This window comes from Tasmannia lanceolata, unplaced genomic scaffold, assembly GCF_043159265.1.
Source record: "Tasmannia lanceolata isolate RefF3 unplaced genomic scaffold, GAP_Taslan_0.1 ptg000044l, whole genome shotgun sequence".
Taxonomy (NCBI): domain Eukaryota; kingdom Viridiplantae; phylum Streptophyta; class Magnoliopsida; order Canellales; family Winteraceae; genus Tasmannia; species Tasmannia lanceolata.
This window is the reverse complement of record NW_027518721.1, coordinates 25084514-25102812: the sequence shown is the minus strand read 5'-3', so window position 1 is coordinate 25102812 and position 18299 is coordinate 25084514. Positions and strand designations below refer to the sequence as shown.

General features: G+C 39.0%; 1 protein-coding gene across 1 annotated transcript; it reads left to right on the top strand.

Annotated features, from left to right (window-relative positions):
- The first annotated feature begins 3256 nt into the window (after nucleotides 1-3256).
- Nucleotides 3257-18299, top strand: LOC143863572 (sterile alpha motif (SAM) domain-containing protein). Its single transcript, XM_077374282.1, has 10 exons — nucleotides 3257-4081; nucleotides 10696-10857; nucleotides 11073-11411; nucleotides 12732-12795; nucleotides 13886-14103; nucleotides 14246-14359; nucleotides 14512-14617; nucleotides 16029-16240; nucleotides 16355-16458; nucleotides 17840-18299. The coding sequence occupies exons 1-10, from the start codon at nucleotides 3461-3463 to the stop codon at nucleotides 17988-17990; spliced, it is 2091 nt and encodes a 696-aa protein (XP_077230397.1). The 5' UTR covers nucleotides 3257-3460; the 3' UTR covers nucleotides 17991-18299.

Genomic DNA, 18299 nt, shown 5'->3' with positions numbered 1-18299 from the left:
TCTTGCAATCTGCATTCTCTTGTTCGTTCGTAGGATGAGCGATATTATGAGATGCATCATAGTACAGTCCTAGCCGTCTGTCTGACTTTGGGAACTTGCATTTGGACCTTTGCTCTTTTTTTCCTAATTATCCATTTTTAATAACTGATCAGATGGTTAGGGTCATCCAATTAATGTGATTTTAGGATATTACATGGGACCCATCAGATGAATAATCCGGATCATTGCTTAAATAGATGAACCCAATCACAAGTTTCTTATTTGTGGTAGTATCTGTATCTTAGTTTAAATCCTCCTGTGCAAAACTTGAAAGTTGTAACATTCTACTAGTTTCCTTTTATTTTTATCATGTTTCCTTAGTATCCCTTAGGATTTGGGAAGTTTGGATTGTTTCCTAAATAGTAGAAATGCTAATTCTGTAAGTATGTAATCTCTTTCTTTTTAACGTATGAATGGAAAGGTAAGGACTATTTTAGGAGATTTGGCCATCTCGAATAGGCCTCTATTATTTCTTTTTCTCTTATTTTTACTTTTATCTAAGGGGTCGTATCACAATCCACTTGATTTCAAACTGTATTCACAAGCACTTGCAAAAGCATGGCATTCTATTCCTTTTTTTTTATTATTATTCATTATACATATAGGGAAGTGATAAATCGACTCCCAAATATCTTAAATCGACTCCCCATGTGTCTTTCTCTCTCCTCTGGGTTGGAGAGAGAAAGAGGAGAGAGATAGACACATGGGGTCGATTTAAGATATTTGGGAGTCGATTTATCACTGCCAGCCCTATATATATATATATATATATATATATATATATATATATATATATATATGTATTTGGAGAAATTATATGGTGGCCGACCGTCAAGTATGGAAGTACCATCCTTGATATCTTGTAGCCGACCGTCACGGTACATTTGGGGAAATTATAAGTATTTGGAGAAATTATTCACGATATACTTGATCAAATTAATCCCTCTTTGCCACCACTCTTTTCTCCTTACTATCTCAATCACGTCTTGAAATTTATGAAGTAATGCTGACTGACTTGATGATGAATATGTTTGCTAGTAAATAGAACGCTTAATTCATGTGATGGAAAATAGTATAATTAAATACTCGCAGAGACTACTAGGTGAACCATCACTCCTTGTTAGTAGGGCTGCAACTCGGGTCGGGCGGGCGGGTCGGGTTTTGGAGAACCCAACCCTACCCGAGAAATATCTCGGGTCGGGTTTTTTTTTCGGAAAACCCACGATTCCCAAACCCGGCCCTACCCATGATAAATCTCGGGTCGGGTCGGGTTTTTTCACGTTAATGCAATTTTTTAAGGAAAATTCTTGTTTGGCAAGGCAACTCAACTCATAGAAGCAGAAATTGCACTTGAATCAAACAATGATGTAATTACACTCACATTACACTTGAATCAAACAATGCTGTAATCAAACAATGTTGTAATTACAATCAAACACTTGAATCAACTCAACTCATAGAAGTAGAAATTACACTCACATACAATAACAGTGGGTGCGTGGGTTTTCACTTTTAACTTTTAACTAACAATAGAAAAAAAATGTACATACTATAACTTATGTAACTCGGGTCGGGTCGGGCCCCTTCAAACCCGGCTCGACCCGAGATTCATGCGGGCTTTTGAATGCTCAACCCGGCTCGACCCGAAACCCATGAAACCTGAACCCAACCCAGGCTATTTTCGGGTCGGGTCGATGCGGGTCGGGTAAAACCCGGCTCGACTTGCAGCCCTACTTGTTAGGACCAAAACAACATTGGGACCCACAAAGGGACATGGGTGAGTAATCAGGACCATTGATCTTGTTGGCTATTCTGAGTGAATCCAAATGGTTCAAATCCCATGTAGAACGGGCATCTCATCTGTCTGCTTCGGCTTTTCTGGGTGGATGATCCTCACTTTGGCAGCCTGATAGATCAAGAGGCTAGGATCATCCAATCAATGGTGGGGCCAATGCTATTGGGCGAACTTCTGTTTATTGTTTAGATCAATGGTTTGAATCATATTTAAGTGTCACACGGGCGGCCGAAAACGTGCTTGTCCTAAGGAAGAATTAGACCTACCAAAACCCAGCTTACCTACTAAAAAAAAAAAGGAATTAGACTGATATTTTTAGCATTTTCACGGAGAATGAACTGTTGAAACATATCAGAGTTTGACCTAGGCCAACCTACATGATATATGCTGAGTGTATCCATGCTTCAAAACCAGTAGTTTACTAACAGTTTGTTGAAGTGCCAATGTACGAACGAAGAGACAAGAATGAGACAAGCCGAGTAGTCTCTTAGTCGGTTGAGGCACCACAAAAACACCTAGAAAATACAGGAGAGAGAGAAAGGGAGAGAGAGAGTATAAGAGAGCATATTTTCTTAGGACCAATTTGGTTGCACATACCTTGTTAGCGAGTAGTGGTGAATTAAAATTTAAGTAGTCTGATGGCGTCGGAATCCGGGTTTGCGATCTCGCGGTCGGTAGAGAGCCCCCGCGGGGTTTGCAATCACAAACAAAGGGGGTTAGGGGGTCCCGGGTGGGTCCCGGACGATCACTTCGACACCCAAGTCAGATTCTTCGACCAGTCAATATAAAGGACAGCGAGAAGAGGAGAGGATTCGATCAGGTTTACCAAGGCCAGGGCGCCGGTTCTTTTCTTGGAGTGTGGGTGGATGAGTCGGAGGGGACTAACAGGGAGAGTGGGATCAAGTTCCCGGCCTCTTTTGCTGTTGCCTTGCCTCTTTCTTTTCCGGTTGTTTTGTGGGAGCTGAAAAAAGGAGACTACTAGCAAAAAATCAGCAGTTTACTAGCAGTTTAGTGGATTGCCACGTGAACAAACGAAGAAACAAGGTGAAATTGCATAGTCATTCTTTATATTGCATGTATTCTACTTAGAACCATACACTACGGCCATGTAGGTCGTCCCTTGATGTTCTACAAGATCAACGGTCTCGATCACACAAAGATATCCTAATTTGGGACCCAAAATTGCCTATGAGCAATTACTTTCCTCCTTGTGAGATGGTTAAAAAGAAAGAGCCATTGCTCCATGCTTATCTCAGCTATCATCGGATCAAATGGAAATGTTCCTCCCCCGCTATGGTGGGGCCCATCAGATGAACACTGTTGGTGTTATGTGGGCCCACGGCTATAAAAGGCACAAGTGACTGGTGCCATTATCACAATATCGTCGTGTGGATATCAGTCCTCCATCTCATTTGTCCGATAATTACAAAATGCCCTTCATTCCGCACAACCCTGCTTCACTCCTTCCCTCCATTCACGGATTCAAAAAACACAAGCTTCAAAACCCTAACCAGTTCAGGATTTCTAACTCTGAAAAAACGGCAACTTTCTTCTCCACATGTAAGGTTCTGATATCCTAGAATTCTAGGGCTACTATTTTTTTCTTTTCTTTTCAAAATACCCTCAATGCCCAAAACACTCTCGGAATCTAGGGTACTCGAATCTGATGCCCTAACCCTAGCAATGTCTGATGACGATGATGATTTCCAGAACCCTAATCAGGCTATTTCTCTAACCCAAAACATCATCTTCTCCTCCTTGCAGAATCCCACTAAAAACCCTAGCTCCCAACCTCTAAAACCCTCCAATGGCGCCAGATCTTCAAAGAAACCAAAGCGTACAACCACAGTCGGAAAAGAGAATTGTGAAATTCCGAATACCCTAGCAACCCATTATAGCATAACTAAGGGTTGCGATGAGATGAAGGGATTTAAATCGAAAACGGGGTATTTTTCGAATTCTATTGAGTCTAGGTTGTTGGAATCGGGAATGAAATGCGATTCTACAGTTGGAGACAGTGGATTGGAAGGGGATTGTTCGGAAGATTTCGAGCCAGGGACGCAGCTGAATGTGTTGATTAATTTGTGTACGGAGATGGGCGAGGTGGAAGATTCTAATGGGGTTGATTTTACAGAAGGAAATGATCCAGTTGAGTGCCCCTTATGTGGGATTGATATCTCAGATTTAAGGGAGGAGTTGCGTCAGGTTCATACTAATGACTGCCTTGATAGAAACGAGATCTCAAAGGTAGTATCATTGCTTAATCTCTTTATTTTCTTTCATACTTGTAAGATTGACCTTTTTGTTTGGTGTTTGAAGTTTCACCATGAATAGGATGCCTATCACCTTTCTGTTAATGACTGTTATTGACATTAATTGGACCTGATTTCTCATTTTGAAATGCATTTTAGGTGAATATTATCTTTATTTTGTGAAGTAAAATATGGAAAACATTTCCAATGTAGATAACAACAGTATGGTGTGGGCTATCCTAGAAGTCGATAGACAACACCCAAATATGAAAAATCTAATATAAATAACTTTTTTACTGTTGGTTATTCATTTGGTTCTTTTAGCGCTATTGGAAGTATAGTTCTTTGTTCATGGGTCATGACCATTTCCCTATTTGGAATTCATCAATACTTTGTTTCTTGTCTTAGCTCTAAAGCCAAGAAAGTTAGAAGGGGCAGTCTGGCTTTATTACCCCGTCGAATAAGGATATAAATAGCTTGAGATGATATCTAGAAATTCTCTACATGTTAACTTCCATTTCTGTTAAAATTTAGACTGCACAAAAATCATTACCATGTGATTGTATACTTTTTTTTTCAACCAGCTGCATCCTGATTTTTAGTTCATACTTGCAAATGAATCACAAACTCATAGTATTGATCCCTCTCAAGGTGCAATGAACCACAAACTTCCATTTATATTTCAAAATTTAGAATGCACAAAAATCATTACTATGTGGGGGTATAATTTTTCAACTAGCTTTGTGTTGATTTTAGTTCATACTTAAAAATGAACCACAGACTCATGGTCTTTGAGCCCACTCAAGGTGTAATTAACCTTTTATTCACATGAAAGTAAAGCAGGAAAAAGGTAACAAACCTTCATGGTATCTCAAAGCCCTTGGCCGTAGCCATCATTTTCTCTCTTGTTGCCAATAGACTGGCATGGAGACCTTCATGTATCTCAAACCCCTTTTCTGTAGCCATTGTTTTCTATCTCGTTGCCAATACACTGTCACAGTGTTGTCCTACTATGTTACATGAGACAAGGAGGCCCATGTAATTATGTCACCACTCACCACTATTTGGTATCAGTACCGAACATTTGAACTTTCAGTCCCCAATATTCCCAGGTGCAGGGTGATGCCAAATTGGTTTTTGTTTCTGACCAAAAATGACCATCCTTGTTGGAAATAATTCGTGTAGTGGTTGAGAAGAACATAAGAAGATGCTTCAAGGCGCGTAAACGCTCTCCTTAAGACGATATTCGCCCCCACCAGTAGTGTGCAAAGGGGATCACGAACTCGCCTCCAAGATACAATGAAGCCCGGTTCCAAACCGATTGCTTGATGACGTTCTGCACTGAACGGAATCAAGCCTGAATCACCTTTGAATTTTTCAAGTAATTGAGATCCAAGTGTTCTGTTTCTGCAGAAAACAGAATACATGAAGAGAACTTCTAAAACAATAAAAACAGAAACTTTGTAAGGCTTTAGAGAGAGACAATTGTGCTGGAAATAGAAATTTTGGGTATGACAAAGTAGAAATCTGAATTATCTATAGAATGAGTATTTTCTACTGTTTTTAGAGCTTCTGGTGGATTTTCATGTTGGAAAACACCCTTTCTGGACATCCTTTTAACGGGTTTGAATTCTGACTATTAGATCGTGTATAATCGGGCCTCTACGGATCAGATCAATCCTGGAGTGACCGTTGGCTTGTGTAAAAACCCTTCCAACTCCGAACCGCTAGATTGCTCATCCATGGTGCAGATCGCACCCTTTGGGCCTTTGACCATTGAGTAGATGGGACACCATCCAACGGTCATCTTCCACTAGCCGTTACACTACGATCCGACGCTTCGGATCGCACCCGCTCACACACTATCTATTGGAGCCCCTAGGCCTGCTGGGCCAACCGTTGGGCTCGAACTCAGGCCCAACCCGACCGATCCAAGTCGATCTTGAGCCAACGGTCCGGTTCAAATTGGAAAAAATGAAAGGCTCCAATCGCTTCTCGCTACGATGCGGCGTGCGAAGTGCAAACCGCGCCTAAAAAAGCGCCACTATGCGCCCTATAGCCCATTGCCCACGCCGCGCGTGCGCGTGTGCGAACGGTGCGTTGCACCGTCCCGCGGTTCAACCCAAGGCTAAGACCCATTGTGCACCATAATAAAGTAGAGAAAAGAATAAAGCTTTATAAGCCAAACTTTTTCTTTCTTATGAGTCGGTGCGAGACTATCTTTTTCACACTACTTTTGCACTCTTCTCTTTATCTTGCAAAAAAGAACTGTTTTGAAAGAAAAGTTTTTCCTTTTTCCAAAACACATTTAGAAAATATTTTCCAAACACCATCTTTTGACCAAAAATAAGATTTTGAAAATAAAAATCTAACAATCTCCCACAATTTTCAAAATAAAAAAATGTCTCATCATACTTGGAACTCTTACACATAAATGAAGGTATCTTACGATTTGAACCTTCACTTAGTGAGAACACATCAAAGTTGACCAAAATTGCATAGGAGACGTGTCTTTCAACTAGCTATTCTATACGGCCAACCGGATACGTTTCACACATAAGAAATTCTTCTCCTCAGGTGATTCTTATAAGCCGACACGTGTATTGGCCATGTGTCTGTATCTCAGTTTCATGAGTGTTACAAGCCTATTAAGAGCCTAAATGCTCAACCTCTTCCGTTACACATTACAGGTACCAAGCACTTTCCCTTTGGATGAAAATAATGTATATTATAGTGCTTGCAATCACTCCATATGATGTACTTGGGCTCATTGAATTCAAGATTTGATGTCTCTTCAAGCGTTGAGTTGAGTTTCCATCATTGGTGATCTTTGGTTATTGGCTTTAGACTCATCCCCATTGATGTTTTTAACACCAAATCTCTTGCAAGACTTTTTGTTAATGGATCAGCCAGGTTCTGGAGTGATCTCACATAATCTAAAGTTAATACTCAATCAGTAAGTAACTGCCTAATGACACTATACCTAAGTCCAATATGCCTGAACTTACCATTGTTCACATGGTTATACGCCTTTGATAGTGTGGCCTGACTATCACAATGCACATATATCGATGGCATAGGTTTAGGCCAAATAGGAATTTCTATTAGCAAATTCCTCAGCCACTCTGCTTTTTTACAATAAGAAGCTAATGCAATAAACTCTGATTCCATAGTAGAAGTAGTTATACATGTCTACTTCTTAGAAGCCCAGGCGATAGCTCCCCCACCAAGAGTGAATATCCACCAACTCGTTGATGAATGATCAACACGCTCAGTTAACCAACTGGCATCTGTATATCCTTCTAACACTACAGGATGCCCACTATATGATAATCCATAGTCTATAGTGCCTTTAAGATACTTTAATATCTTATTTATAGCATTCCAATGAACATTACTAGGATTATTAGTAAATCTACTTAGCTTTCCAACTGCGAATGCTATGTCAGGTCTAGTACATGTCATAGCATACATCAGACATCCTATGATACTAGTAAGTATAAAGGTGGAAAATGTGTCATCATATGTTTATATGTAGATGACATGTTAATCTTTGGTAGTGATATGGATAGTATCACAAGTACCAAAGAGTTTCTGTCATTGAATTTTGATACGAAAGACATGGGTGTTGCAGATGTGATTCTAGGTATTAGAATAATAAGAAAAGATGGTAACCTTATTCTTACCCAATCACATTATATTGAAAAAGTACTTAGAAAATTTGATCACTTTGATTGCACACCAGTTTCTACACCTTTTGATTCAAGTTTAAGATTATATCCTAATATTGGTAGGTCTATATCTCAATTAAAGTATGCTAGTGTCATAGGTAGTTTAATGTATACTAGACCTGACATAGCATTCGCAGTTGGAAAGCTAAGTAGATTTACTAGTAATCATAGTAATGTTCATTGGAATGCTATAAATAAGATATTAAAGTATTTTAAAGGCACTATAGACTATGGATTGTCATATAGTGGGTATCCTGTAGTGTTAGAAGGATATACAGATGCCAGTTGGTTAACTGAGCGTGTTGATCATTCATCAACGAGTGGGTGAATATTCACTCTTGGTGGGGGAGCTATCTCCTGGGCTTCAAAGAAGCAGACATGCATAACTACTTCCACCATGGAAGCAGAGTTTATTGCATTGGCCTCATGTTGTAAAGAGGTGGAGTGGCTGAGGAATTTGCTAATTGAAATTCCTATTTGGCCTAAACCTATGCCATCGATATATGTGCATTGTAATAGTCAGGCCACACTATCAAGAGCATATAACCATGTGTACAATGGTAAGTCCAGGCATATTGGACTTAGGCATAGTGTCATTAGGCAGTTACTTACCAATGGAGTAGTAACTTTAGATTATGTGAGATCAGGCCAGAACATGGCTGATCCATTAACAAAAGGTCTTGCAAGAGATTTGGTGTTAAAGACATCAATGGAGATGGGTCTAAAGCCAATAACTAATGATCACCAATGATGGAAACTCAACTCAACGCTTGAAAAGACATCCAGTCTTGAGTTCAATGAGCCCAAGTACATCATATGGAGTGATTGCAATCACTGTACATTATATAAATGCCATCCCAAAAGAAAGTGCTTGGAACCTGTAATGTGTAACGGAGGAGGTTGAGCATTTAGGCTCTTAATAGGCTTATGACCAGGTTGTTAGAGTGCTATAGTTACAGGGGCACTCGTAAGCCTACCTATGTGAGTGTGGAAGTGATGCTGCTTCCTATGAGACTTGGCTAGTCTCTAGAGCACTCATGAAACTGAGATACAGACACATGGCTAATACACGTGTCGGCTTATAAGAATCACCTGAGGAGAAGAATTTCTTATGTGTGAAACGTATCAGGTTGGCAGTATAGAATAGCTAGTTCAAAGACACGTCTACTATGCAATTCTGGTCAACTTTGATGTGCTCTCACTAAGTGAAGGTTCAAATCGTAAGATACCTTCATTTATGCGTAAGAGTTCCAAGTATGATGAGACATTTTTTATTTTGAAAATGGTGGGGGATTGTTAGATTTTTATTTTCAAAATCTTATTTTTGGTCAAAAGATAGTGTTTGGAAAATGTTTTCTAAGTGTGTTTTGGAAAAGGAAAAACTTTTCTTTGGAAATAGTTGCTTTTTGCAAGAGAAAGAGAAGAGTGCAAAAGTAGTGTGAAAAAGATAGTCCAGTACCGACTCATAAGAAAGAAGAAGTTTGGCTTATAAAGCCTTACTCTTTTCTCTACTTTATTATGGTGCACAATGCGTCCTAGCCTTAGGTTGAACCGCGGGACGGTGCAACGCACCGTTCGCACACGCGCGCGGCGTGGGCAATGGGCTATAGGGCGCATAGTGGCGCTTTTTTAGGCGCACTTTGCACTTCGCACGCCGCATCGTAGCGAGGAGCGATTGGAGCCTTTCATTTTTCCCAATTTGATTCGGACCGTTGGATCAAGATCGACTTGGATCGGTCAAGTGGGTAGATCGAATGGTTCGGTTCGGTTGGGCCTGAGTTCGGGCCCAACGGTTGGGCCAGCAGGCCTAGGGGCTCTAATGGATAGTGCGTGAGCGGGTGCGATCCGAAGCGTTGGATCGTAGTGTAACGGCTAATGAAAGATGACCGTTGGATGGTGTCCCATCTACTCAATGGTCAAAGGCCCAAATGGTGCGATCTGCACCATGGATGGACAATCTAGCGGTTCGGAGTTGGAAGGGTTTTTACACATGCCAACGGTCACTCCAGGATTGATCTGATCCGTAGAGTCGCGATTAGACCCGATCTAATGGTCATAATTCAAACCCGCTGAATGGATGTCCTGAAAGGGTGTTTTCCAACTGGAAAAGCCACCAGAAGCTCTACAAAAATTAGAAAATACTCATTCAATAGAGAATTCAGATTTCTATTTTGTCATACCCAATATTGCTATTTCCAACACAATTCTGTCTCTCTAAACCCCTACAAAGTTTCTGTTTTTACTGTTTTAGAAGTTCTCTTCAAGTATTCTATTTTATGGAGAAATAGAACACTTGGGTCTCAATTACTTGAAAAATTCAAAGGTGATTCAGGCTTGATTCCGTTCAGTGCAGAACATCGTCAAGCAATCGGTTTGGAACCGGCCTTCATTGTATCTAGGAGGCGAGTTCGTGGTCCCCTTTGCACACTACTGGTGGGGGCGAATATCGTCTCAAGGAGAGCGTTTACGCGCCTTGAAGCATCTTCTTCTCAACCACTACATGGATTATTTCCAACAATTATCGGGGGTTTCTATTTGTCCAGGGCAAGTTGGTTCGTTAATGTGATCATTACTAAAAAAAAATACATATATCCCCTTGACAATGCCTATTCAGAGCTGTTCCCTTGCCTCTGGTGATCAACTCTGTTTGTGTTGCACCTAATGTTCTTGTACCATGTTACTCGTGCAGTTGTACTATACTTTGCCTTTCTGTGACTGCAAGCCAAAATCACTGCTCACATTTTACTCTCATGCAAAGAATATAGTGTGGAAAATATTCAAAACTATATATACTTCTTACTCTGATAAAAATCTATGTGCCAAAACATTATGATTTATATATTGGAGCTGGCCAATAATTACTACATGATTTTTTCAGGTGATCATTCCAAGTGATATCATGAAACCCAATTCAGCTCAGCAGATTGTTGATGTTACCCCTGTTCTTGAATTTCTGCATAGGTTGGGTCTATCAAGATATGAAGAAGCATTTGCCAGAGAAGAAATTGACTGGGACACCCTACAATGGCTTACAGAGGAGGTTTGCTTGTGGCACTCTTTGATCTGTACTCATGTACTTGCACACATGCACTCCGTGTGTAAATAGGAACATGTGCTATTTTCATATTTTACAATCAACCCACATCTCAATTAGCTGGTGTTGTAGATTACAAATATTATGAATTGCTCTTTTGCCTTTTTATTTTTGTAACATTTTTTCATTTAGGTCTCACTTAGTTGGTGACAATGTTTCAGGATCTACTCAGTTTAGGTGTTACAGCACTTGGTCCAAGGAAGAAAATTGTGCATGCACTTAAGGAATTAAAGGAAAGAAACATGCATGCACCTGAGACACATGCGGATACTTCTAAAATTATAATGCGTGATCCCGGGAATAAATTAATTACACAGTTTTTTCACGGATCTGTTAATGATGAACATAGAGATCGTGCCGCTCCAAGACCAAATCAGCTGTTAAAAAGAAGTAATACTGCTTCTAGTTGTAAAAGGGGTGCAGCAAGAAATCAAGTCAGTAGGGGAAGAATCAAAGACATTCCCCCATGGTGTTGCATATCAGGAACTCCATTTCGAGTGGTATAATGTCTTGTCATTTGGTAACTGTTTTTTACATTCTTAGTGTTTCATGATTTTATAAAAAAACTCACTGGTAGGATGAATTATGGTTTTGATGGTATAATAAATGGTATATACTTATTCTTAGAATTGTGTGTATTTTTTTGGAAGCCCTTTGATTTTTAACATACTTTTTTCCCATTTTAATGATGGTCCTATCCTTGTGCTATGCAACACCATTTTGTTGACGGGTGTAGCTAGTTGTTAATTGACACTTCCATCTTCCCTTCAACCCGTTCTTGTCAGGTATATTTCTGGGTTGGGAGTTCCCCATGTTCAGGGTATGTACCCTTTGCATGTTTCCTTTCTTGCACCAGAAAAAGAAAAGAATAAAGGCCTTATCCTCAATGACTTATGTTGTTTTTTTAAAATGATTGGTAATTTTATTAATTAAACGATATGGGAAAAGTCCGCGACCAAGTTATGTTGCTATATATGTTTATCACGGTCTTTAATTTTAGCTTGGATAACATGGAATTTAAGGTTGCTCCATTGTTAGGTTGGCGCAATGGTAAGCACGCGACCGAGTTATGTTGCGAGCCTTGGCGCAATAGTAAGGTTGCTCCATTGTGACCTGGTGGTCACGGGTTCGAGTCACGGAAACAGCCTCTCTGCAAAGCAGGGGTAAGGCTGTGTACATCTAGCTCTCCCCAGACCCTGTAATGGCGGGAGCCTCGTGCACTGGGCCGCCTTTTATAACATGGAATTTAAGTGAATTCAGTTATGCTGCAACCATAGTTAGCTGAGGTGAATTCAATTATGCTGCAACCATAACAAGCTCCCTCACCTTTCCCAATTCCTATGGGAGAGGTATTCAGTTCCTATTTCTTCTAATGAATATTTTAAATTAAAATTGATTTCATTTGCTTAACCAGAAAACAATTCATTCCTAGATATGTCGCAACTGTGGAAATTGGATAATTTTTTCGGTTAATCACTTTTACAGGTTTCTAAATATCAAGAAAGATCCAACTTTTCAAAAAAAAAAAAAAAAAAAATCAAGAAAGATCCACTATTCTGCAACCAGTTTTCTCCAAGAAAAATGATGAAAACATCATGTTACCATTATGATTCTTTATGGTGCTCATTTGAAGAGTTCCTGCGAGTTTTGTGTTGTAATGACTTTTTTTTAAAAATTAATTCTCACTCTGGGATTTTCTATATGATAATTATTTACTAAGTTGTCTGATGGTTCCCATGTGCTGGTATGTTACATCAGATCTATATCTTAAGATAGAGTTTGTTTCCTTTGGTAATCTTACACTAGATTTATATTTGCAGGATGCTTTCCGTTATTTAAGAGGAGATTGCTCCCATTGGTTTCTTACTCACTTCCATATAGACCGTAAGTCTAATTGTACCCTGTTTGTCTGGTTCAAACCTTCTTGGTCATGTAAAATATATGAGCAAATCGAAATAAAGGCACCTATCACTTGAAAGTTTTTCTTCATCTTTACTCGAGATCTCTTTGTTCATCAATGATATTAAGTAGCGTGAATAGAATCCTACTGCATGTTAACTTTTGAATATCTGTATAGAGTGCCATCAGATTCTATATCCCTTTGGCAACGTTAGATGAGATGATATTGAAACAAAAAACTTTGTCGTTTTTGTTGTAACAAGTGTCAGAAATCTTATTATTCCTTTTGTTTCTTTTTCTGTTTGTTGAACCCTTACATAATAGTTCAATTTAGTGCAAGTTTAGCCTTTGTCCCTTTTCTACATTATTTGAAGGAGAGTCCTTCAGAAAGCATGTTTTAAAGCTTGGAATACCCAGCTTTCATTTTCTGCTTCTTAATATCTTATGACAGTGAAGCCAAAGCCAACTTGTGGTGTGAGTCGTGACTGTGTTGCTGTGGTTTTTTGTGCAACTGTTATTTTTCTATTCTATTGTGTATCACTAGAATCAACAGTTATCAACTATCATAGTCAAATTTAAAGTTGGCATATTAGAGTGCACTTGATAACCATTCTCTGGAGTTATTTTCTGTGTCTCTTGCTCCAGAGAATGGGAATGGTGTTTGGGGAAAAGAATGTGGCTCGAGTTTTTTTCTTCCAAAAGCATGTTTTAGGTTGAGTTTTGCAGAGCAAAAAAGAGCCGCTTCTGCTATTCTGCACTCCATTGGAAAGATTTCGCGATTCTGCTATAACCGCTCAACTGGAATGCTTTTGAGAATGGTTACCAAACACACCCTTATTTTCACAAATCCTTATTTACTTTCCATACCATCTTTATATATACAGCAACCTCTCTCTCTTTTTCTTTATGCGTTCTAGTTATCTTCTCAAAAAAGAAAAGAAAAGTTCTATTGGATTAAAATAGAAACTGCAGTGAGAAATAACCACAAATGTTCTGGTCTGTGCAGAAAAGAAAAGGTCTATTGGGCATTATCCTTCAAGATTCTCTTAGTCTTACTGGGGATTTGTGTGTGCAGATTATCAGGGTCTTACCAGGGGCTTCTGCCATGGAAAGATTTATTGCTCCTCAATCACAGCATGCCTTGTAAATTTAAAAATTGGGGTTCCATGGGATAGGTTGGAAGTCTTACCCATCAACAAGAAAATAAGTATTGCAGGTACCAATGTGACATGTTTGGATGCAAACCACTGCCCTGGTTCCATAATTATTCTTTTTGAACCACCCAACAGTAAGGTGTGGTACCATTTTATTCTTAAGTCCGGCCAATGTGAACTTTTAGTTGTTGTGTCTGTCCTCATTTGGTACTTGGTAACTTATTGTAATTTTGGGTTTTGGTGATCCTTTCGATTGATTTTTACTTCTTTCATGCTTTTAGGCAGTTCTGCACACTGGAGATTTTCGATTTAGTGAAGAAATGGCAAGCAGTTCTTTTTTGCAGTCATGTCGGATCCATACACTCATCCTCGATACCACATACTGCAACCCACAGGTATGTTATAAGCAATCGTATTTTTCATTTAAAGACCAATGCTTTCTCTTCCCCATGAGATTGTTTGGAAAATCAAAATTTGGATAATGCTCTCTGATTTCGCATGTGGTTGAACTATTACAAATTTGATCTCGACTCATGATTTAATGCAGTATGACTTTCCGAAGCAAGAGGCAGTGATACAGTTTGTGCTTGAGGCCATTCAAGCAGAAGCTTTCAACCCAAAAACACTGTTTCTGGTTGGTAGTTATACCATTGGTAATGCTCTCTCTCTCTATAACTCTCTCTCTGATAAGCTATTTGTGCATGGCTCACAAACCATAGTGGGGGCCACATTTTTTGGGGATCCAAAGCATTCATTTGGAAGGCCCTTCCATGGATAGGGTGTGTACCAAAAATCAGCCCTATAGGATCATCCTAACCCAATTAAAGTTGGAGGGGAAAATGGACACACACTGTTTCTGCCCATTTTTTCCCTCCACAAATGGCAGGGTTAGGATGGTCCTAAAGGGCTGATTTTTGGTACACACCCTATCCATGGAAGGGCCTTCCAAATGAATGCTTTGGATCCCCCAAGAAATGTGTCCCCACTATGGTTTGTGCAGCCATGCACATATAGCTTATCTGTGCAGCTGCACATACTTCATTTCCTCTGTGTGTGTGTGTGGGTGTGGGTGTGTGTGTATATATATATATGAGGAAAGTGTTGGTGAGCTTAAGCTCACCAAACTTCCAAACTTATGGTGCGCTTAAGCGCCCAATTACATGGGTCCCACATTGTCAGGATGATCCAAAGCATTCATTTGAAAGGCCCTTACATAGATGTGGTGTGTACCAAAAATCAGCTCCATAGGATCATGCTAATCCATCCATTTGTGGAGGTCAAAATGGACAGACAATGTCCGTACACAAATCTGCCCATTTTTGTCCTCCACAAATGGAGGGGTTAGGATGATCCTAAGGAGCTGATTTTTGGTACACACCTTATCTATGATAGGGCCTTGCAAATGAATGGTTTGGATCACCACAGAAAATGTGGGACCCATGTGATTGGGAGCTTAAGCGCACCATAAGTTTGGCGAGCTTAAGCTCACCAACACTTTCCTCTCTCTCTCTCTCTCTCTCTCTATATATATATATATATATATATATATATATATATATATATATATTATATATATATATTATATAGCAAAAGAGAAAAGAAGAGATTTTTTTGAAAATTCTATGAGAATTACACATCACTTTTTTTGACTTTTTTTAACAAATGCACCCATTCAACTCACATATTTTAAATCCTACCCCCTCCTCTATGCTTTTTAACAAAGGCACCCATTAAAGCCACATAATTTCAATCTTACCCCCCTCCGTTATGGTTTTTTAATAAAAAATCTATAGGGTGATCTTAACCATCCGATTTAAGAGGAATTATGGAAACCTCTATAGATTGGATGGCTAGGATCAACCTATGGAAATGATTTTTGGGGTACAACCTATTTATGTTGTGTTCCATCACATGGACGGTTTGGATCAACCTATGACATGGTCCGTACAGTTCTTTGTCGGCCCGTGCATTGCACGGGGTTTTTTACTAGTATACACACACACACACACACACACACACACACACACACTTCTCATTTGCTGCCATTTTACCATTCAAATCCAGGAAAAGAGAGGTTGTTTGTGGAAGTTGCTCGATTTTTGCGCAAGAAGGTATATGTTGGTGCTGCAAAGCTACGTCTGCTTGAATGTTTGGGTATTCCCAAGGAAGACATGCAGTGGTTTACGGTAAACGAACAGGAGAGCCACATTCATGTTGTTCCCATGTGGACAATTGCGAGCTTTAAACGGATGAAATATATATCCAACCAATACTCTGTGAGGCACATAGATGAAATAAGAATTTAGTTTTCTTCTATATGTTTGAAGTTTCAATTTAGTTTCATATCTGTCTTGACGTTTACTTATTTTATATGCACCCCATCTGGTCAGAGTCGCTTCAATCTGATAGTTGCGTTCTCTCCTACTGGTTGGACATTTGGGAAAGGAAAGAAGAAGTCACCATGGAGAAAGTGGCAGCAGGGGACCATCATCAGGTTACATTTCTATGACTTTCATCAATCAAAACATACATGAATCATCCTAGTCTTTTGAATAAATTGTAATGGCTGTGCCTTTTGAAAAGCACTAGTGCAATTTACACCTAATGGTCAAATGCTGTATGAATATGATCAAAGCATCCATGAATTATCCAAAAGGAATTTTCTTAACTTTAACTTTTAAACTCTGTTGAAGTGATTGATACTCAGAATTCTGAAATGGATGCCTTCCGTTTGGCACTTGTAAGACATTGGTCAAAATTGGCATGTCATAGCGGAAACTTTGAATTTTGGAAAGGATGTGCATACATTATATACATACACATACATCTAGATGTATCTACAGATGCAAATTTGTACATCTAGACATGTGGATTTCATTTGCACATACCCGAGTGCCATCTGCATAAGTACTCACTTATGTACATTTCTAGATATTCGTATATGGAGGAATGACATTGTGAGATAAGTTTGTCTATAATACCCTTTCTTTTGCTGGGGTTTGGGAGGTTCAAGGCCCAGTTTTCGGTCCACAAATGAGAGAAAGGACCGTGGGAATGGAGCTTGCTGAAAAATGATCGCACATTTAACTCTAGTAGCGCTTAGAATCCAATAAGAATTATGGGTAAGACAAGTGCAACGGTTTCTCATGCCTTGGTGGAATTTTTGATTAGCGTGGTGAGAATTTCTCGAGGAGAAAATTGTTTTAGAATCTTGAGGTTTAGGCTGACTTTGTTGATGAAGAAGAACAAAGTGAGCAAGAAGAAAAGGAAAGAAATGCTGATGACCAAACTACTACTCTAATATATTTTTAATAACAAAACATTCTGGGGATTTTAAGTAAAAACCTTTTGGACAAAATGCTAATATGACTTTGGGGTTATATACACATTCCCCATATAATATAAGCATTCCCCATCTATTTATACGTATATATGTGCTGTTTATTCAGTGTACTTTTTAAATAATATTATCAAACAATTGTATGGACATGTTTGCAAGTTTGGTTTGCCCTTTCTGTCTGTCTGTTCTTTTCTTAATCACGTAGAGATGTATATATCCACATATATATATATATATATATGTATGCTTTCGTATTTCAAACAATCAAACCTCTTGCGATCTACTACACCTCAACCACTTCACCCAGAATCTGCATGTTTTTGCTCCACTTCACTTCATCCATTAGCTTTCAGCATTATCTAGATTATAGTTCAAGTGGAACTCAACTTTTTCTTTCAGAAGTTTGCAATTCTTTTTATCATTTTGATCGGAAATCAATTTTTTGTAGCCTAAGGTGCATGATTGTTTTACATTTAGGTTATTATATCTGTTCATATATTGCCATGTTGAAAGCTTTTAGAGCATGCATTTTCAGGTATGAAGTCCCTTACAGCGAGCATTGCAGCTTTACAGAACTGAAGGAGTTTGTGCGATTCATTTCTCCCGAGAACATAGTACCAAGTGTAAATAACAACAGCCCCGAGAGTGCCGATGCTATGGTCGCTCTTCTAATGTCTGATTCATAACCTTTTATGAAAATTCTTGTGGGGAAGAATATTTCAGGCCCAAATCTTGGATTGTCATTGTTAACCAGGAGACTTGTCCCATTAGATCAGTTGTCCATACAAGAGCAAATAGGTACCCACGAAGCAAAAGAATCACAAATTAGCCCAATTAATTGCTAGCCAAGAATGGAATGTGGAATTATACGTATCTCTGCTGAGTGGAATCAGAAACTGTATTTTTTTTGTTTTCTAAATTGTATTTTGTATGAATTATGAAACTATGTTTCTTTAATTACTGTTAAGTTAATAACATCAACCTAACTTTTAAAA